General features: G+C 39.0%; 1 protein-coding gene across 1 annotated transcript; it reads right to left on the reverse strand.

Moving 5' to 3' along the window:
- Window positions 1–4,528: 4,528 nt before the first annotated feature.
- Window positions 4,529–8,518, reverse strand: LOC109069586 (neurotensin receptor type 1-like). Its single transcript, XM_019086215.2, has 4 exons — window positions 7,862–8,518; window positions 6,037–6,211; window positions 5,208–5,292; window positions 4,529–5,121 (listed from the first exon to the last, which is right to left on the reverse strand). The coding sequence occupies exons 1-4, from the start codon at window positions 8,516–8,518 to the stop codon at window positions 4,839–4,841; spliced, it is 1,200 nt and encodes a 399-aa protein (XP_018941760.1). The 3' UTR covers window positions 4,529–4,838.
- Between the last annotated feature and the right edge of the window lie 14,432 nt (window positions 8,519–22,950).

Consider the following 22,950-nt stretch of genomic DNA (forward strand, 5'->3'; position numbering starts at 1 on the left):
CAAAACTCTAATAATTCACCATTGGCAGAAGACTGCTTTTGAATTTATTTATAAAAACACAAGCAAGTCCACCATCCCTGCAAGTAGCTCTAGGGGAGCTAAAAAAAGTACAATCATTAAAAAATTTGATAATCCACCATTGGTGCAAGTAGCTCTAGGGGAGCTAAAAAAAGTACAATCATTCATTCAATCATTCAATGTGTAAAAAAAGTCATTTAAAATAACTGTTTTATTTGAGAACGATCTTTCATTAACCAATGGCATTTTTATTGTACCAGACTCCAGCGAGAATAGTAACACTCCATCCAAAACAGAAGCCGCCATGCAAAAGCACAGATTGTTTAAGTTTACTTCTCTTGAAACTTGTTGTTGATGTTGAACCACAACCAGTGAAAATGGTATCCAAGAGGCCAGAGAGATTGGATGCAAAAAGGAGTGTCTTTTGTGTATAAATCTCCCGAAAAAAAGTACAATCATTCATTCAATAAAAAAGTACAGTGATTCTTGCTATCCTTCAACTGTTTCGTTCGTAATTTCCATTTTCATAGGTGGTTTGAGTTGTGGATTAAAGTAACATTTTCCACTCTGAGTGAGCCCAGCTATAACTGCACAAATGTGGAGTAAGGTTTTACAGTCATAAGTCCACAGAGAGTGATTAGGGCTGATAAAACATATAAATAAAAATAGAAGCAATAAAACAGACAACACAGAGCGCCAGCCAGCCAACACAGTACACAGCGCCATCTTGACAGCACGATGAGAGTAGACAGGAGAGAGAACATAGGAAAAAAGACAGAAGAAAAGAAAGAACAAATGATAGAGTAGATGATGAAGTGCATGGAAGAATAGAAGAGAGTGGAGAAGTAAGAACATATACAGTAGAGGAAAGTGAAGACACTAAAGAACAAATTGATAACTACATTCGTCCCCACCATGAAAGCTTGAAGACTTGTTTTGAGTAGCATCTTCAACAAACATGAAGTAATCCAGTAGTGCAAAAAGTGTTCTGAACAAATCCAGATAATTGTCTCTATGTGGATGCCATCCTTGCATTGACAGCAATACAAGAGGACATGACCATGAAAACAACTGCTCGCATTCAAGCACAAGGATTTGTTGAGGCTATGGTTAAATATGAGATGATACTGACAGCACAATATATTATAATATAAGATAATATAAGATATTTGAGCAGACATCACCACTGTCCAAATACCTCCAAACACAAGGGATGGATATTTTGTCTGCCCACAGAATGGTTATGGCAACACATGAAATCCTGAAATGCAGGAGACTTTGCCTCAGTCAGCGCAGTTCCAAGAAAATTTGTGCTGTGGGCAAGTGTGATGCTAACAGCTGATTGGCCTACAAAGTGACATCATAGTTCTCCCACTCTATTAAACATGTCATCTCAAGTCAACTTTATTTATATAGCGCTTTTAACAAAACAGATTGTCAAAGCAACTATACAGCATTAATTAGGAAAATAGTGCGTCAATAATGCAAAATGGCAATAGTAAACACTAATTTCTCCTCTGCCCAGACGAAACCAGCAGTCCAGTTCCAGGCTGCGGCAAAGTCACATTGTGCAGAGGACTCAACTGGTTCCTGTGGTCTTGTCCCGGTGGCCATCTAAGACAAGGTCATTACAGGGGACCTGTCTCCGGGGCGCATCTAGTTGTCCTGGTCTCCGCTGTCTTTCGGGGCTGTAGAGATCATCTCTAGGTGCTGATCCACCATCTGGGCTGTAAAAGTATTGGATCTGGGTGACTGCAGTGACTATCTGACCTGGATACAGACTGGATCTTGTGGCTATGGTGACCTCGGAATAAGAGAGAAACAGACTGTGACGAGTGGGGCGGGGCCGAGAGCCGTGGGAACGGAGCGGGGCCGGTGGAGTGATTTGGAAATGAGCGAGACATGCTCCACTCACCGGTCTCGAGTCCCACGAAGGAGATCAGAAGGAAACAAAAGAGGAGCAATGACAGTGAAGGACGAGAGAGGACCAGGCCTGGACTTGGTGGAGTGATTTGGAAATAAAGTCATCTCGTCGGGGCTGTCACGCAGTTTTGTGTTTATTTTGTTATTAAAGCTTTGATTTGAATGTCCGCCGGTTCCCGCCTCCTTCTTCCCATGATTGTGAAGTTTGTACGTTGTTACACTGGTGCCGAAACCTGGGAGGAAGGAGGGACGTGCCGCTGGGGTGAATCCGCGGTGCCATCATGCAGAGGGAAGGAGTCTGCCACCGTGGACGCTCGAGGTGTTGGGCTGGAGTGAGTTGCCGGGGATGGACGAACTCGCTACAGGCCGCCCGCGATGTGGAGGGGTGGCTGCCGTCCATGAGGGAGCGGAGGAGTCAGCGCGGGGTGGCTGCCGTCCATGAGCCTATTGCCATCCACCAGAATGGGGAGGAGCAGGGAACGGGGGACTCCTGCCAGTTGCCCGAAAGCAGAGGAGCTGTCGCCGTCCACCGGGCGGCGGAGGAGTGTCGTGCCATCCACCGAGGGCCATCCAGTGCCGCCACCATGGCACCCGCCACCAGGCACCGCGGAAGAGTTCACCCAGCTGGTGGGAGGCCGAGTGGCAGTGTGTCGGGGAGAGAAGAAGGTGAGGGACGAGAGTGGAGGAGGGATAGGGGTTTATTTTTTGTTTTTGTTTTGTTTTTTGGTTTTGTTTTGTCCGTGAGGGGGGCTGTAGCGCTGTTTTGTGTTTATTTTGTTATTAAAGCTTTGATTTGAATGTCCGCCAGTTCCCGCCTTCTTCTTCCCGTGATTGTGAAGTTTGTACGTTGTTACACAGACTAATATTAGCGTAAATGCCATTCTTCTAACGATGCAGCAAGTACATCGGGTGTTATGGGAAGTGTTCCCGGTTCCGGTTTACCTATTTAATGCAGCCTAAAAATCCTTTAATGGATCTGAATATTAGAAATGTGTTAGTGTGTTATGTCTAAGCCAGGTTAAAGAGATAGGTCTTTAATCTAGATTTAAACTGCAAGGGTGTGTCTGCCTCCTGAGCAATGTTAGGTAGGTTATTCCAGAGTTTGGTCACCAAATAGGAAAAGGATCTGCCACCCGCAGGTGACTTTGATATTCTAGGTATTATCAAATTGCCAGAGTTTTGAGAATGCAGTGGACTTGGAGGGCTATAATGTAACAAGAGCTCATTCAAATAATGAGGTGCTAAACCATTCAGGGCTTTATAAGTAATAAGCAAGATTTTAAAATCTATACGATGTTTGATAGGGAGCCAGTGCAGTGTTGACAGAACCGGGCTAATATGGTCATACTTCCTGGTTCTAGTAAGAACTCTAGCTGCTGCGTTTTGGACCAGCTGGAGTTTGTTTATTAAGTGTGCAGAACAACCACCCAATAAAGCATTACAATAATCTAACCTTGAGGTCATAAACGCATGGATTAACATTTATGCATTTGACATTGAGAGCATAGGTCGTAATTTAGATATATATTTTTGAGATGGAAAAATGCAGTTTTAAAATTCTAGAAATATGGCTTTCTAAGGAAAGATTGCTATCAAAAATTGCTATCAAATAGCACACCTAGGTTCCTAACTGATGACGAAGAATTGACAGAGCAGACATCAAGTCTTAGACAGCGTTCTAGGTTATTACATGCAGAGTTTTTAGGTCCTATAATTAACACCTTGTCATCCAGTTTTTTATATTGACTATGCATTCTGCTAGTTTTTCAAATTGGTATGTTTCGCTGGGCCACGAAGAAATATAGAGCTGAGTATCATCAGCATAACATTGAAAGCTAACACCGTGTTTCCTGATGATATCTCCCAAGGGTAACATGTAAAGCTTGAGGAAAACATCATATAAAAATGACATCATTGTGCGGAAAAAGTCCCACCCATTTGTGAACATCTCTGCCCTATTAGCATATATACCGCCCTGTGTGAGAAGCAGCAGTCAGCCATTACTGTTTTAAAGTTTCAAGTTTACTTTATTCATATAGCACATTTAAAACAGCCACAAGACTTACCAAAGTGCTTTAAAGTAAGAAACAGCATCATAAAAATTAGGAATACAAAACTTCAACCAGAAAGGAAAAACACAATTTAGGTGGTATGATAGTGATATGTTTAATTTTTGTTAGGAAGTTGAAAAAGAGTGTGGATTTTTAAAATAGGGAATTGTGATATCAACCAGCAAGTCATTCCAAAGTCGAGGCCCAATTACTGAGAAGGCACAGTCACTCTTTTCTCTTTTCTTTTCTTTTCTTTTATATATTATATATCTATCCTAACTAAAGGTGACTGGACTTCCATTATAATATTATATATGAACCCTCATAGTAATATCTTACATAGAAATTGATATATTGTTCTTTAAACATTGTATTAACCTATAGACCCTCACCCTTTATTTTTGTTTTATATATATATATATGTATATTTCTTGTATTTTATTGGAATTTTTATTTATACTGTTAATATATAATTTTTTTTTACTTTATGATTTATTTTATTTTGTTGAGTTTGTGTTTTGTGTTTTTGTTTTGGGGTAATATTGTAATGGGAACATGGCATATCTGGCATGACAACATGCTCCATGTTTAAAATAAGATACTCTTGCTTTTTCTGCAGTAGCCCACATATTATATGCACTTGAAACAGCATATCTGCACATTTTAGAAAACACTGAACTTAAAAGTGAGTAGAAAGAGTGTAATGTTGAATATTCAATAGTACGGCTTTCAAAGTCAAAACTCCTTAAGTTCGTACATGGCTTTTCTACACATCCTTTGTTTTCCCTCGGCACTGATGGAAGAAAACAGCAACACATACATATTGTAATCAAGAATGAATTAACATCAGTACATAGTCTCCATGATCACCTTGGGACAAAGGGTCTGCTGGCTGTTACGGGGTGTGACCAGGGACGAATGAAGATGCTGTGGTAGCTGCAAGCTCCTCTTGCTCTCGTTAGTCCTTTGACTTTTAGAGTGCATGTAGCAAAAGTAAGTCACAGTGGAGAAAAAGACTTGGCGGTAATTGGATGAGACCAGATTGTATAGGATGGGATTGATCACAGAACTCACGTAGAAAAGCACATTTGTCATCATGTAAAAGTAATGGTAGAAATCGTAAAGAGTACTGTGAAAAAAAAAAGAAAAAGGTTATAAAATCTGCATATTATTTGAAAAGCATTTTTTTTTTGTCATATGCAAATGCAAACTCACTTTGTCCACTTAGTTACATAGCAGTACATCAGTCGACGACAATGATAAGGAAACCAACATATAACAAAGGCAAATACAACCCCACCTGATAACACAGAAAAACATATGACAATGAACTTCAAATAAATTAAAGGTTTTTACTAGTAATTTCAAGTAATTATCAGTACCTTTGACAAATATGATTAAAACACTCTCAGAAAAAAAGGTAAACATCTGTCACTGGGGAAGTATCCTAAGGCACAAAGGCTAAAAGGTACATCTTTGCACCTTATCTACCCCTAGATGATACATATTAGTACTTTACAAGTACATATTAGTACCTAAGTGTACATATTATTACCTTTTGAAAGAATACCACACCAGTGACATCTCATATAATGAATTATGCAACAATTTTTCTGGCCAGTAGTTGGGGACAAGTGACTGTCTTTATGAGTGAGCCATTTGAAACACTGAATTCGAATGAAGCAAGTGATCATAATGAATCACTGAATCATTTACTCAGTAAGCTTGTTCAAAACCACTGAATCATTCAATAAGGAAACACCACTACCATGTTGCAGCAGTTCTTTTGTGGCTTTATTTGGAAGTATTTTTGTTGACGGAGCAAAAACAGATAAAGAAACTATAAATATTGTGTCTTAAATATGTTACTTAAAAAAAAAGACACCAAACATTAAGCCCCTGTCTGTACCACCTCTTATCAGACACTTTCAGTTGTTGAGTGATTAAATAAATGTCTATTCTGTTGGGTTTCAACTGCAGAATTTCTTATTTATAGTGTCATCAAAAACTGAACATATTAAAATTATGCATTTCTTTCACTCACGTAGGACTTTGACACCATGGTGTAAGGATCGCTCACGGTTTGTCTCTGCTGTGACGCTGTGATCTGAAGCTGCTGAACAGTCATGATGGGTCATTCTCTGGAGTTGATGTCCAATCAGGCCATTCATCACTGTGATCACCAGCATTGGCACCACAAAAGAGAGAAGGGCATTTACCTGTAAGGAAAAACATTTAGTACTTAAATAGGGACTATTTAAAATGCTGGAATGGGACACATTATGGCATATGTAATGATTATTTCCCAAAAATCAAGTGATAAAAAAAAAAATAAATAAATAAATATATAAATATATAAATAAATGATAAAAAAAAATAAATTATATAAATAATAATCCTGTCCTATATATTTATACATACCTGAATATATAAATGTATAAATTATTATTATTTTTTTATAAATGAAAATAGAAAAAGGGCTAATAGGGCTATTTTTGTCTACTTTGTTCTTTACAGCATCATTCTGACCTTTAATTTGTTTCCTTCTCCCTCCCCAGACAATTTTACACCCTGTTGCACTTCAGAGTATTTTCACCAGGTAATAAAATGAGATCAGCATGTCCGTGTGAAACACATATATTCTTCTTCAACACATATATTTTCTCTTTTTTTTCTTTTTACCCACCACCTCAACCACTCCATGATGTCCATGTAATATCTTGTTCATAATACGCATGTTCAGTTACATCTAAAGAGAAATTTTAACAGAGCTATTTCCTGTCCAGTAGATACAATTTAAAACAGTTTTAAATTAAATCACTATGCCATCATCCATTTATGTATCACTACTGTCTCAGACATTATGATCATGTTTACTACTTTATACTCTTTCTGCATCATCTCTCACTGTAGTAAACAGGTCAGACCAACACAGACAAATGTCAAAGAGCTAAATTCAAATGTATTTTATCTGACCTATTACCACAACTTAAATGCATGTTGCAAGTGAAAAGTTCAAATTTATTGATTTAATTAAAGCTTTTAAGTTGCAAGCATCATTTTCATGAGTTCTATTGACGTAATGTGTGTTGTGTGTCTTATGCTTTTTATGCAGATATTCCTGCGTTTTATATATATAACTGTGTCATACGTCATGTGTCTGTGTGTGATGTGTGTTTTTCATCAGAAACATACAATGTTGATGCAAACTCAAATAAACGTTGAAATATTTCTTATTTATGACTGTTGCCATTATTCTTTATGTACGCCAGCAGCAATTAAGATGACATAACTGAACAAAACCTGATCACATTCTCCAGCATAATTTGAGAATACTCCTAAGATTATCTTGTGCTTCGATGGAATCAATAGCATCTGACTGTCAAAGGAGTTTACTGATCAACACAAATTTATCTGATTAGTGAAAATTAGCACAGAATGCATGTGAAATATTTCTTTGTTGTATATTGCAACGTTTTTACATCCTGAAAATTTCAGTTTATTTCCAGGTTTAAATGTAAATAAATTGGATATTTGTGACTTGCACAAAGGGATTTTAAATCTCCGACCAGAAAGAAGCAGTTGAAATTCAGCCCACAATGGATGGGTGACATCGGAAAGGAATAACTGACCCTTCCTAGTCACCTTATGTTCATAAATATGTATGATAGTCTTTAAGTCTATCCCCACTATCTTGCTGCTCATTTGAATATATACCCTGAAGCGCTTTCCCCCTAATAATAACAGTGTTTGCCTCAAATTTTAGTTTATCATCAAATACAGTGCCTACCTATCTGTACTCCCTGACCACTTCTACCTGATGTCCCTTAATGACAGCAGGCAGCACAGAGACAGAATTCTTCTTGCACCTGTAGAACTGTTTTGGCGGTGTTGAAGGAGGCCACGGTGGTACAGATGCTTTCTTCACCCACATAAATTTGACCCATCGTCAGAAGCATCGGAGAGGCGACAATAAGCGACGCGCACCAGAGCGCGCAGATGAGTCTCCTGGTGCGTCCGCGGGACATCCGACTCTTGGCTTTGAACGGGTGGCATAGCGCCATGTAGCGCTCCACGCTCAGACTCACGATATTTAACGCCGTCGCGCACGAACAGCCGTCCCGCACAAAGTAATAACCCCTGCAGACCACTTCACCGAAAGCCCAGGGGTGATGAATCCAAATGAAGTTGTACAGCTCCACCGGCATACACAGCACCAGAATCAGCAGGTCGGACACCGCCAGACTGGCGAGGTGATAATGGACGGTGCTTTGGAGATGTATGGATCTCTTCTGGAGAGATATGTACAGGGTCATGGAGTTACCGATTAAGCCGACTGCAAACAGCACAGTGTAAATGAACGTCACAAGCACTTTGGAAAAAATATCCGTGTTCACATCCAAATCATCCAGCGGCGGAGAATCTGTGCTGGTGAGCGGGGACTGCTGAGTCCTGTTCTCCAGAACACGATGAGTCCAGAGTTGTGTCATTAGATTCAGACCCCACAAAGCTTCTTTCAGCGTCATTTCTTTTAAAACCTCCAAATGCTTGACTTAAAACACTGATTAATTGTGTCCGTTTGGAACTTTAAGCTGTGATGAGCTTCTGTGCCTGAATATGACATCACTGATTTCCGTAGGGGCGCGCGGGGACTGCTAACGCATAAAGGCAAAACAAGGACTTACATATAATGCCATACGATGACATAACTCACATTTAAAATATACTGATGTCAATGCATCATTTGCATCAGTGCATTCACAACTAAATATTAAACCAAATGTCAATTTCCTCATGGGGGACATAAACTGTTTTATAAATTGATCCTAACCCTCACAGAAAACTTAAAATATGGTTAAGCAGGTACACACACCGATTTCAATGATGAAACAAAAGTTAAACTAGTGTTTTTATGGAACCCATTCAATATGAATACACAATCATTAAGTATAAAATAAACAGTTATTTGTGAAATAATTGTTCATTAATAAATTAGATATTTAACGTTTTATGAAATATGAATAAAAATGATTAAATTATTAAAAAACATTATTTAGTAAATACTATATATATATATATATATATATATATATATATATATATATATATATATATATATATATATATATAATAAAAATGTTACAGAACAACAGTAAAATGCAAATGTTCTATTTTTAAAAAAAATTATTATTACTATTATTATTACTATTGTTAAAAATATATATACTATTTTATAGTATGTTGCGTTCAGAAATAACCCTGACCTAAGCAAAATGTTACTAAAAAAGTGTGACAACTAGCCCATGACTACTTAATGTGCTAAAGTTCATAAGCATTGACAATATGCACAAAAAACACATTCAGTGAACAGCAATCTATGCATGTAGGGCACCCTGTCTAGCTGCCTCCTCCTGATCTATGCAAATGTGTCATATGATTCTTCTGCATAGAGATATTGTTACTGCCAACATCAGGACTGCACCTCTGGCACTAAACCGTCTGAAACCGTGTGGTTGACTAGACAAACCATGTGCTGAGGTTGTAAAAGAGCTTCTTTGAGATTTGAATTAACATCATTTTCATGCTCCAAAACAAGCTTAAATTATTTACCATCCTTGCTGTTGCTTTACTTCAGGGCTTGCCAAAGACAATTTCAGTTTGGTTGGCAAATAACCATTGTTTGTTTTTGCACTTAACATGTAGTATGATGAATATATGCTGTAGACTTAAGCATATACATATTACTTTGATCACATTGTCAATTCAAATTTTGAATTACAGTAATATTCCTGATGAAATTCAAGTTTAGCTTGATTGAGAGCATTTGTGGCATAATGTTGATTGACACAGTAACATTGCACTGTAGCACTGATAGTTTAAAGGAATGAAAAAAAAATGTGTTTAGTAGAAGAGAGTAAGTCATGCAGGCTCGGTACGACATGAGGTGAGGGTAAGTGATGTCAGAATTCTAATTTTTGGGTGAACTATTAATTTAACACTTTGTTGACGGTGTGCAGTTCATTAGAGCAAAGACTGCTTAAATCCAAAAATATTTAGTGACTCACTTAGTTCTGCAATGTATTCTTGTTAAATTATGTTTATTAAAATATTTCCTGTTATAACCCACACAGTTAGAAGGAAGTCAGTTTGGAATAACATGACAGAACTTTCAGTTTTAGTGGTCTTTTATGGCTGCTCAAGGCTAAATACAATTCATGAAAGACAATTTTATCACGATAGGATTTATGAAGTTTGTTGTCATAGACAAAATCTTTGTCACGACAAGTAAAGGTGCATGCATTACATACATCAATGATTTTGTAACCCCATGATAAAGGTTATTTGGCTGAAAGTAAACCAGTTATGACAAATCTGTCAGAAATTGTCAAGTGTAACAGAGATACTTCATAATGCATATTTCATATTAAAAGGCTAAGAGACCCACTGATACATTATGTTTTAGGTATTTCTATTATTTGGTATTTCTTAGGTATTGGTGTCAAAATTTTACTTTGCAATGATCTTATAGGATTGCTAAAATCGTGCAGTGTGAGATGCATTATTTGAATGTTTGGGCAAAGAGATGTGTCTTTAATCTAGATTTAAACAGAGAGAGTGTGTCTGAACTCCGGATGTTATCAGGAAGGCTATTCCAGAGTTTGGGAGCCAATTGTGAAAAAACTCTACCTCCTTTAGTGGACTTTGCTATCCTAGGTACTACCAAAAGTCCAGAGGTTTGCGATCTTAGGGAGTGTAATGGATTGTAGAATGGTAGAAGGCTAGTTAGGTATGTAGGAGCTAACTTATTACGGGCCTTATAGGTAAGTAATAATATTTTGTAACTGATATGGAACTTAATAGGTAGCCAGTGCAGAGACTGTAAAATTGGGGTAATATGTTCATATTTTCTTGACCTGGCAAGGAATCTAGCCACTGCATTTTGGACTACCTGTAGCTTGTTTATTGAGGATGCAGGACAACCAGCTAGCAGTGCATTACAATAGTCCAGTCTAGAGGTCATGAATGCATAAATTAGCTTTTCTGCATCAGAAACAAGTAACATATTTCATAGCTTGGCAATGTTTCTGTGATGGAAGAATGCTGTTTTTGTAAAATGGGAAATATGATTTTCAAAAGACAAGTTGCTATCTAATATAACACCCAGATTTTTGACTTTAGAGGAAGTAAAAGTACATCCGACTAGTTGCAAATTGTAATCCAAGAGATTCTGTGTACAGTTTTTTAGTCCAATAAGTTTGGTCATCCAATCTTTTACATTTTTAACACACCTGTTAGCTTATATAATTAAAAATTTCATCTGTTCTTGTTTAGATATATAGTGGAGTATCATCAGCATTACAGTGGAAACTAATCCGTATTTTTTAATAAAATTACCAAGGGGCAACATGTATAATGAAAATAGCAGAGGACCTAGGACAGATCCTTGTGGCACTCCATACTTTACTGGTGATAACTGAGATGACTCCCCGTTTAAATAAACAAAGTGGTAGCGATCAGACAGGTAGGATCTAAACCATCTTAAAGCCTACCCTTGAATACCCATATAGTTTTGTAATCGATCAATGAGTATGTCATGATCTATTGTGTTGAATGCAGCACTAAGATCAAGTAAAACTAGCAATGAGATGCAGCCTTGGTCTGACGCAAGAAGCAAGTCATTTGTAATTTTAACAAGTGCAGATTCTGTGCTATGGTGGGGCCGGAAACAATTCAAATTCTTCATAGAGATCTTTTTTTTTTTGCAGGAATGAGCACAACTGAGCAGACACAACTTTTTCTAAAATTTTAGACATAGACAAAAGATTTGGAAAGAAAATTTTCCAGTTCACAAGGATCTAGTTGTGTTTACTTAAAAGGGTCATATGACATAGCTAAAAAGAACATTATTTTGTGTATATGGTGTAATGCAATGTGTTTATGAGGTTTAAGTGTGTTCAGGCGCATTGCTGGCGAATTGCTATTTTAAGGAGCTGAAAATAGACTGCTCCATAGACCAACTCAAACCTGGTCTAAAGTCTGGCGCAATGTTTTTTCTTTGTTATTTAAAGAGCGCGTTAGTATATACGGGTCCACAACGCGTGTACATGCTGCTTATTAAACACACAGGGATGCACAGCAGCACACAATGACACAAACATCCCAAATATTAAAATTTAAAGGATTGCAATGCATAAGAATTAAATATAAAAATGCCTACATGTCATAATGGATAGTCATTGCATGTATCAAAATTAGGCTATCTATTTGCTTGCGCACGAGCAGCTCTGTTTCATCTCGGAGACGCCTTCTGTCTTTGCGCTTGCCAAATTCCGCCGTGTACATAGCAAATCCGTCATGGCATGAGCGAAACTGGTTCTTAAAGGGAATGGAAGATGAGACTCTGATTGGTTTATTGCACGTTACACCCAAAAAAACACCCATTACTCATTAAGAGAATAGGGACAACCCGTTTAGACCATGCGCCCGGGTGTAAATCCCAGTTTAGTTAGAAAGATAAGGGTCCACTGAACGACATCTCATAGAGCACTTTTAGTCCACCGAGGCAATATTTTGGTAATATGGATGGTAATTCCTTTGTTTACATCTCATTTCTTCAGGGAAAGTATTGTTTGTATCCGTTATGGAATAACTTACGCTCAAAAAACTGCATCTTGGTAGTAAAAAACAGCATGGTTTAATAGCATACAGTGTTCCAAACAGAATGAGACCATCCACTAAAAAACATGGTGCTCTCTCGTGACAGCTTGTGATGCGTGCTGTGATGCATCTGTCATCTGATGGGGGCGTAACTTAGTGATCAGCTTTTTGCACAAATAATTTTTTTTTTTTAACATTTTTCATATATGTGTGTGTGTTTTGTGGGAAATGTGGCTGTATCTGCATGATTACCATCTGTAGTACCATCAGCGTGTGATTACTGTGTGTATGACAGCTATCAGTGTGAATGCGGTCTATATCAATAAAGTGTGATTATTGACTATATGGCACATCTGTATGATTGCCATCTGTATTACTGGCCATCAGCATGTGATTACTGATTGTATGAGCCACTATCAGTATGAATGCTGTATTTCTAGCAATCTCAGGATGTACCGTAATTGGCATACATAGTATCAGCATGTTATTTCTGGTTGTATGAGCCACTATCAGGATTCTGTCTATTGTTTTATAGACATAGTCTCAGAAAAATGGTTGCAGGAATCTGATTTTTCATGGTATCTTCTTCAGATTTGAAATAGAAACTCATGAGACATGTGACTTTCAACCTATTACTTTTCTGGATTGCTCCAGGACTGATTTCATGTATTTTATATGAAATTAAAAAAAATAATAATAATAATTTCAGTGTGGTACAATTTTTTTCATGCCACTTCAGTGTCTATAAATTTTTATCTTTTTGAGCATTATCAACTCTGGATGATGGAGAGTAAAGCCCAAAGGGTCTTCTTACCAAAGACACCAAAATTGTGTGTGTAGCACACTGAAGTCAGGAACTGTTACAATTTTAAGTTATGAGTCCCAAAATGGGGGGTGCACGTTAACAGATTAAATATGAAAATGTACTTACAGGCTGTGAGTCAGAAGCACTAGACTGTTCTTGCAAAGTTGGAATTGCCCCACTTTATAGAAACAGCCTTTGTGCACAGCCTGCATTGTAGGCTACTATCCAAGGTTCCGGAAACAGTCCTCCGTAAAATGCGCGGCACACATCTAGTTTGTGTTCCGTGACTTTAATGTCCTGGACAGTGTATGCTCACTCATAACGTCTGCTTTAAAGTCATGCAAAAATCTTTGTGTGAAAGGCTTTCTTTATGCTTTTGCAGGATTCAATAGCTATTGATGTTTAATTGGCTAGTAAGGCATCTTTGTTATATGTAAAGTGTTCTTATCCTTTTGCAAGTGTAATGAATCAAGATTTATTTTTCTATCTTTGTCCTAGTTCCATAAATTCCTAATATTTCTTTAAGTTGTATTTCACGAGTTCTGGTTTCTTTGAAGGTTTACTCGTTTTGTTCCTATGGTTAAATGGAGTCTTGTCTGCAGAGTCTATCAAGCTTTTGTGGGAGTTAAGCCAGAGAATAGTTCTGTTTTACAGTCCGGATATTTATGCTTGTGTGTTTTTACACTTTCTGCATAAAATTTAACTATTACATTTGATTTTTACTAACCTTGGCATTCCATTACAATGCAGTCATTTAGATTCCATGGTTGCAGATGCAGAGAACCATGGCTCTCATCTCATCTTAATTTTGGTTATTATTTTTGATTTTTATTTTATTTGTGCAGGCTCTATCAAGCTGATGTATACAAGGTCATTCTCCCATTCGAGTTCTAGTTAAGATTTGGCTCAATGTTCAGCAGGCATCTTTAACTTATAATCAAGGCTTGTTTATTTTTGCATCTACTGGTGGTGGTTCATTCTGTTTCCTCATACCTATGGCTTCGATCTTACTTGGCTGTTGTGGCCTTCACATTACACGGACTATTGTGGCACTCTGCTATAGTGGTCATCAGGTAAGTTTGTCCATTACTGTTTATCAAGTTCCACCTATCGTGGCCTTCACATATCACAGCCTATCGGGGACATCGCTTAACATTGAGTATCTCTACTATGGTCATGCTGATCTGGCTCATTTTCTATTTTTTGGGGGGAATAGGTTTCCTCTGTGGGTTCCAGCAGTTAGATGGAGTTCTATCATGCTTGCGCAGGAGTCTAGCCTAAAGAATGTTTATGTATCTGTGTATATGCTCTTTCTTAAGTTGCTGCTAGAACTGTAATTCTACCTCTATCATTTAACCTAAACTAATGGCCTCTCTTACACAATGTGGTGGTTTAAAATTCATGTAATCCGCCATCAAGCTGCTATGTACATGATCGTCCTCCGCATCTGAGTTCTGTCAAGATCAGACTCTAAACTATTTCACGTAATACTCAAGGTACAGCATGATACTCTTAGCAAACTACTGGTGGTGGTTACTTCTCACATGCTCCTCATGTCCAGTATATCACAGCTTTTCACATACAATGGCCTATTGTGGTTATCTACATGCGAGGCTTTCACATCGCATAGTTTATAGAAACATACGCAGGCCATCATTGTAATTGCAGCCCATCGGGCCTTCACCTTTACATGGCTCATCGAGGCTTCACATTACTCACCCTATAGCCGGCTTTGCTCAATTTGGCCAATTGTGACCATCAGGAAAGTGTGACTATTATTGTTTACGTAACTGTCTATTATTATCCTTCACAAAATTGGCCTGTGATGGCTTTTCTCATTACATGAACTATGCTCTCTTTGTGTTAAATGGCATAATGTGGCCTGTCATTAGATAGCTCATACAGTCATTCTTTTGTAAATATATATGCATTTTGTTAAATGTAATGCTGTATGTTTAAGGTAAATTAAGCAAATACTGGTGGTGGTGTCATACCTATTCACTACATCTACTCTTTCACCACCTCTTGCGGCCTTCCGTCATGGCTTTTAATGGCTATCCTCTCTACGGCCTTCTGTAGCCTTTCTCTCATGGCCTATTGGGGCCTTTCTCTCTGCGGCTGGTTCAGCTCTATTTAGTCACCTTTAGAAGCGGTCTGTCAACGCTTCTATACACCAGCCACTACTGCTGTTGAACGTGGAGTTCAAACATCAGCTATCAAGCTACTGGGAAGATGGTCATCCTCCGCATTTGAATCCTACATTAGACCTGAACCACAAACCATCTCAAAGGTTCTGTGAATAATATCAAGCTGTCCTCAAGGTAATCTATATGCAATTACTGGTGGTGGTACAATACCTATTCATATTATTCCCAACAACCACTATGGTTTACTGTGGCTTAACTAAGCCTTTCTTTCTGTGGCCTGTCTTTCATGGTCTTCCCCTCTGTTACCTATCTTGTGGCATTTCCCACTGTGGTCTACAAACCCGATTACAAAAAAGTTGGGACACTGTACAAATTGTGAGTAATTTACAAATCTCATAAACTTATATTTTATTCACAATAGAATATAGATAACATATCAAATTTTGAAAGTGACACATTTTGAAATGTCATGGCAAATATTGGCTCATTTTGGATTTCATGAGAGCTACCCATTCCAAAAAAGTTGGGACAGGTAGCAATAAGAGGCCGGAAAAGTTAAATGTACATATAACGAACAGCTGGAGGTCTAATTTGCAACTTATTAGGTCAATTGGCAACATGATTGGGTATAAAAAGAGCCTCTCAGAGTGGCAGTGTCTCTCAGAAGTCAAGATGGGCAGAGGATCACCAATTCCCAGAATGCTGCGAATTTGCAAAGAGTTTGAAGTTATCATCATCTACAGTGCATAATATCATCCAAAGATTCAGAGAATCTGGAACAATCTCTGTGCGTATGGGTCAGGGCCGGAAAAATCATACTGGATGCCTGTGATCTTCGGGGCCTTAGACGGCACTGCATCACATACAGGAATGCTACTGTAATGGAAATCACAACATGGGCTCAGGAATACTTCCAGAAAACATTGTTGGTGAACACAATCCACCGTGCCATTCGCCGTTGCCGGCTAAAACTCTATAGGTCAAAAAAGAAGCCATATCTAGATATGATCCAGAAGTGCAGGCGTTTTCTCTGGGCCAAGGCTCATGGACTCAATGGGCTCAATGGACTGTGGCTGAGTGGAAAACTTTTCTGTGGTCAGAGGAATCAAAATTTTAAGTTCTTTTTGGAAAACTGGGACGCCATGTCATCCGGACTAAAGAGGACAAGGACAACCCAAGTTGTTATCAGCGCTCAGTTCAGAAGCCTGGATCTCTGTTGGTATGGGGTTGCATGAGTGCATGTGGCATGGGCAGCTTACACATCTGGAAAGGCACCATCAATGCTGAAAGGTATATCCAAGTTCTAGAACAATATATGCTCCCATCCAGACGTCATCTCTTTCAGGGAAGACCTTGCATTTTCCAACATGACAATGCCAGATACTGCATCAATTACAACATCATGGCTGCGTAGAAGAAGGATCCGGGTTCTGAAATGGCCAGCCTGCAGTCCAGATCTTTCACCCATAGAAAACATTTGGCGCATCGTAAAGAGGAAGATGCGACAAAGAAGACCTAAGACAGTTGAGTAACAAGAAGCCTGTATTAGACAAGAATGGGACAACATTCCTATTCCTAAACTTGAGCAACTTGTCTCCTCAGTCCCCAGACATTTGCAGACTGTTATAAAAAGAAGAGGGGATGCCACACAGTGGTAAACATGGCCTTGTCCCAACTTTTTTTGAGATGAAATTTAAAACATGAAATTTAAAATCAACTTATTTTTTAATTTTAAATTTCCCTTAAATTGTTAAATTTTCTCAGTTTAAACATTTGATATGTCATCTATGTTGTATTCTGAATAAAATATTGAAATTTGAAACTTCCACATCATTGCATTCTGTTTTTATTCACAATTTGTACAGTCTCTGTGCCTACTGAGGCATTTCATTCTATGGCCTCTTGGCTTCCTCACTATGGGCCATCTGGGCATCTCCATCTGTGGCCTATCTAGGCCTTTTCTCCGTGGCCTTTGTGGCTTTTCTTTAAGGACTATCGGGGCCGTTTCCCCTTCTGTGGCCCGCTGGGGCCGTTCCCACTGCGGCCTAACTCTCAGTATGGCCTATCCGGCCTCTATGACTGTCTGGCATATCGTGGCCTCTATCCGGGCCTATCGTGGCTCTATCCGGCCTATCGTGGCCTCTATAAATATCCGGCCTATAAATATCACTTTAATTTAATTATGACTAATTAAATCTTATCTTTCCTTTTTTGTCCATATGTTCTAGGATCTTGTAAGAAGTACTTTGTCTGGTGGGTATTTAATTTTCTTCTTTCTTTTGGGGTATGCCTCGCCCTGCCTTCGTCTTTGGCAGGAATAGCTGGAATCTACAACGTCTGATTCAAGCTACGGATGGGGCCTACGCCAAAATAATTCTGTTCTTTGTATTGGTTTTGTAAATAAGTACTTTTGAGTTTTATCTTCACCTCCTGAGTCTTTCTGATGGACGATAACACAGAGCCAGATAGTTAATATCAGTAATGCGCAGCATGCACGATACAAGGAAATGGTCAGTGACATCATCCTGTTTTCTGAGTAACATTGAGAATATCACTATATATTGTTACAACACCACCGCCACGGCCAGTCTGAATGGGCTCATGCTTATAACAGTAGCTTGGTGGAGAAGACTCATTAAGACCAATATAATCATTTGGTTTAAGCCAGGTTTCAGTCAAGCAGAGTACATCAAATCTATTATCTGTGATCATTTCATTTACAATAACTGCTTTGGGTGCAAGTGATCTAACGTTTAGGAGCCCAAACTTTAAAAATTGTTTTTGCTAATTTATTTAGCATTTTTCTGGTTTAATCACGATCAGATTTTTTCAAGAGTCTGCATTAAATTTATATTTTGACCTCACTATTCAGGGATAAGACAAAGTCTTTATAGATTGGACAGCGCAAGTACTTCTATCATTTAAGTGGGTAGAACAAAAGCCATCATAGCAGTTATTTGAGAATTGGCTTACTAGTCATATGGAGCGCAGCATCCTGAAGACTCTGCTGGGGTGCAGGCCATCAGCTCGAAAAAGCCTAGGACACTCCCAGAAAAGATTCCAATTATTAAAAAAGAGCAGTTTCTGTTCTTTACACCTTGACAATAGCCATTAATTTAAAGCAAAAAGTCTACTGAACCTTTCGTGTCCCCGTCGATATGTGGGAAGCGGTCCTGACACAATGATTATTGTTGCGGGCGATGTGCTACATACCGTCTCGATCAGGCTCTTGAAGTCCCTCTTGAGTGTCTCCATCTGCTGCAGCTTGGTCTCATTAACCCCCGCATGAAGCACGACCACGCCGATGCTCTCGTCGCTGTTCCGGATCGAGGGTATCTGCACAGAATCATCGAGAACATGAGCACCAGGGAAACAGTGAGTGTGCATTTTACCTTCAGCTAACGTAGCACGGACGTGCCGGATGATGGGATCTCTGATGATCACAGCATTGCATTCCGTCTCGCAGAGGGTAGCGAAGCGGTTCCAGGCAAAAAGATCTCGAAGACCGGAGGTGGCGAAGGGGCAGAGGTCATCACCCGGGGCCTTGCTCGCGTCTTACGCTGTGGGAGCACCCAGCGTCTTTGGTGTCCCGGCACCGAAGTGAAGGACATCTGGGAAGATTGTGTCCTGGGTGCACGGGGCCTGTGCAGAGAAACGCATGGAGTAGAAGTGGTGGGAGTGTTCGTATCGAGCTGTACCCTTTCCCTCAGTCTTGTGAGCGTCAACACGGGATGTTTCCAGTGGCTCTCAGCTCTTTTTGTAAAAAGTGCAACACAGTAGGGCATGAGGATGCAGAAGTGTGGATCTCCAGGACTAATGCTGGCCACCCCTGGACTAGACAATGCAGGCAGGGAACAGACAGGCTTGACAAGACAAAAAAGGACACAGTTAAAATCCATGAATTGCCCTCTTGACTGATGAGGAACAGGCAGATTCAGGATCAGCTCTCTTAGCTGACATAGAACACGCAGACATTTCTCACTCAGATGATATATAACAATGTAGTGCTAAGTGCAGGTACAGGCTCAGTGGGGAACAGTGCACTGGAAGTCAATGGAAGGTTTGTTTTAGAAAGTTGACTTGAAATTAAATACTGAGTAAATGCTGCTGCAATAAAAAATTTCCTTTCTTACCTGAAACATTCCATGGCCTCTGGGAACAGAAGTTGCATGTTTGACCTTCATAATATAAGTAATCTCCTGTCAAGCTAAACTCAGATTCTTAGCAAGAAACTTTGAAAAAGAAACTATTATTACAAGCCAAAAAGAAAGTGTAAATTCAGAAACATAGTGTAAGTTGGACTGCTGGTCATGAATCTGGAATCTGTGGCAATTATTTTAATAGATAAAGCCTTGTTCACAATTTGCTTACACCCCTATTCACTGATACAAATGACAATTTCCATATCTAATCTCACAAAGTTTACATCAATTTCTTAAATTGAGTATTACACCACATCACAAACAACAGAAGATACAACATATAATTTTAAATAAACAGAATTTTAACATTACTAACAGCTAGCCTCGATAGCTAATTTTTATTCATACAATACATTTATTTTATCTCAAATTTTAGCATTTGAAACAAAACAAAAATCAGAGTTAAACAAGTTTACTAAACCATAACACTAAATAAAAAAGGGTAATTCAAACTGAATAATTTACTTGCAAAGTTTCAGTTTGTTTAGTTGAAGGTAAAGTTGGATGACCATTTAAAATTGAGAAAATGATAGTGCTTAGAGGGATCAAATTTACAGGTTTTCATAATGTTAAATATTGAGTTTCAGTTGAATAAATGATTGAATGTATACAGCAAGGCATAAATTGCTTATGCTAATGTGACAAAAACACATGCTTTTTCTGCTAGACCATAAACACAGTCTTGTTGCTTCCACATGATATACAGTCTTAATATGTATATCTACATATCTGAAAAACATTGGAAACATTGTAAATAGCACTTCTAATAAAATCTAATATAAGTCTCTTGCAAAAACTGTTTTGTTTTACACTGTCTCAAATACTGAGTCATACAGTCATTTACTAAAAAAAAAAAAAAAATGGAACAAGAAAGAGGCAGAAGATAATGTCAGCTGCCTCTCTTTCTGCTTTGAATGTTGTTTGGCCAAGAAACCAGATTCAGTCATACAAATCAAATTATGTGGCCAAATTCAAATGGCAGGATAACACTTGTTCTTCCATGGCTATCAATCTGACCTGACCAGGTCACAGTACTTGAAAATCATATCAGCATTTGTTACATATTTACATTTTCTTAAACGCTCAGGAATAAAGCCTCTGTGGATCCCTCCATTCACCACCAGAGGGCTCCATCACCCAAGTACTGATTCTTTCCACGGACTCCATTTCCCATAACCTTGTGTCTGGCACTGATTGCACACCTGATACGCATTCCCTGGACTATTTATATAGCTCCAGCCCACTTTCCTTATTTTGCTGTGGCTGGCAATCATGAGCATGTCTCCTGTCTCGGTTTTGTTCTGTGTATGACACTGGATTGTTTACCCTGTTTTGACCCTGTATTCTGTCTGCCTTTCTGATTCTTCCTTGTAAGGATGGGCAAATGAAGCTTCATGATGAAGCACAGAGGCTTTACTCTGATTGTTTTGGGAAAAGATTAAAAGCTTTGAGAGTGTTGAAAACAGTGCCATCTGGTAGTTAGTAAAAAATAAAGCAGCCAAAAGCCTGTGAAAGAAGCTTTGTTGGATGAAGCAGCCACCACACATTCCATAGGTGCCATATGGTTTTTAGTAAAAAATTTATCAGTAAAAAGTTTGTTGTTGTGTGTTTGTTTAAAAGCCTATTCTGTGTGTGTATATGTTGAATATTTCTCTGTGATAAATTCATATACCCATTAAACTATCATTTAATGCCAGTGTGAATATCAATATGATGTAATAGAAGACTAATGTACAAATGTCACATCGCTACTTCCTTGTCCACCTGGTTATTCTCTGCTTTGTCTGCTATCTGTCCTGACCCACTGCCTGTCTTGTGATTACACTACTGTTTCACTTGGGATATACCTGACGCTGGTGTTTGAACTCTGCCTGTCTGTACTACCAGGAACTCTTAATAAAGATTTCATGTTGTATGATGTTTATGCACATTTGTTGACATATTACATATTTCAAAATACATATAAATTGACAGTACCAGTTAGGTTCAGATTGTCACCCAGCTTGATTTTTCGTTTTTCATTCTGGCGTGGAAAAATTAATAAACAGCTTGAATATTCAATTTCTACACATGGGCAAGAATGAAATGCCCCTTTCTACTGATTAGTCAGCCGAAGATCAAACCGTGCTGTCATCAGTTCTTCCTCAGTTTCGGGTGGCAGAATAATAGTCTTCCATTGCTGCAGTTGTACGGATTCTTAATGTGTTTATTGCAACTACATTTCTTCTGTTTCTCATCAAACAACCAGACTAATGAATGTTTCAACTCAACCCATAGCGAGGCAAAGCCAAGACAGGGCTATCTTATGTGTAGACATAAAATTCACCTACACTTTGCATCAGTTGCAGTAAACCGCTGGCCACAAAAGTGAGTACACCCCTAAGTGAAAATGTCCAAATTGGGCCGAAAGTGTCAATATTTTGTGTGGCTACCATTATTTTCCAGCACTGCCTTCACCCTCAGTCCCCTTCCACTCCTCCATGACGACATCACGGAGCTGTTGGAATGGTAGAGACCTTGCGCTCATCCACCTTCCATTTGAGGATGCCCCACAGATGCTCATTAGGGTTTAGGTCTGGAGACATGCTTGGCCAGTCCATCTCCTTTACCCTCAGCTTCTTAAGCAAGGCAGTGGTCGTCTTGGAGGTGTGTTTGGGGTCGTTATCATGTCTCTGAATGGAGGGGATCATGCTCTGCTTCAGTATGTCACAGTACATGTAGCTCCAGTGCCGGCAGCACTCATGCAGCCCCAGACCATGACACTCCCACCAACATGCTTGACTTTGTACTCCTCACCTGGTTGCTGCCACACACGCTTGACACCATCTGAACCAAATAAGTTTATCTTGGTCTCATCAGACCACAGGACATGGTTCCAGCAATCCATGTCCTTAGTCTGCTTGTCTTCAGCAAACTGTTTGCGGGCTTTCTTGTGCATCATCTTTAGAAGAGGCCTCCTTCTGGGACGACAGCCATGCAGACCAATTTGATGCAGTGTGCAGCGTATGGTCTGAGCACTGACAGGCTGTCCCCCCACCCCTTCAACCTCTGCAGCAATGCTGGCAGCACTCATACGTCTATTTCCCAAACACAACCTCTGGATATGACGCTGAGCACGTGCACTCAACTTCTTTGGTCGACCATGG

This window comes from Cyprinus carpio, chromosome A8 (genome assembly GCF_018340385.1).
Source record: "Cyprinus carpio isolate SPL01 chromosome A8, ASM1834038v1, whole genome shotgun sequence".
NCBI classification, from domain to species: domain Eukaryota; kingdom Metazoa; phylum Chordata; class Actinopteri; order Cypriniformes; family Cyprinidae; genus Cyprinus; species Cyprinus carpio.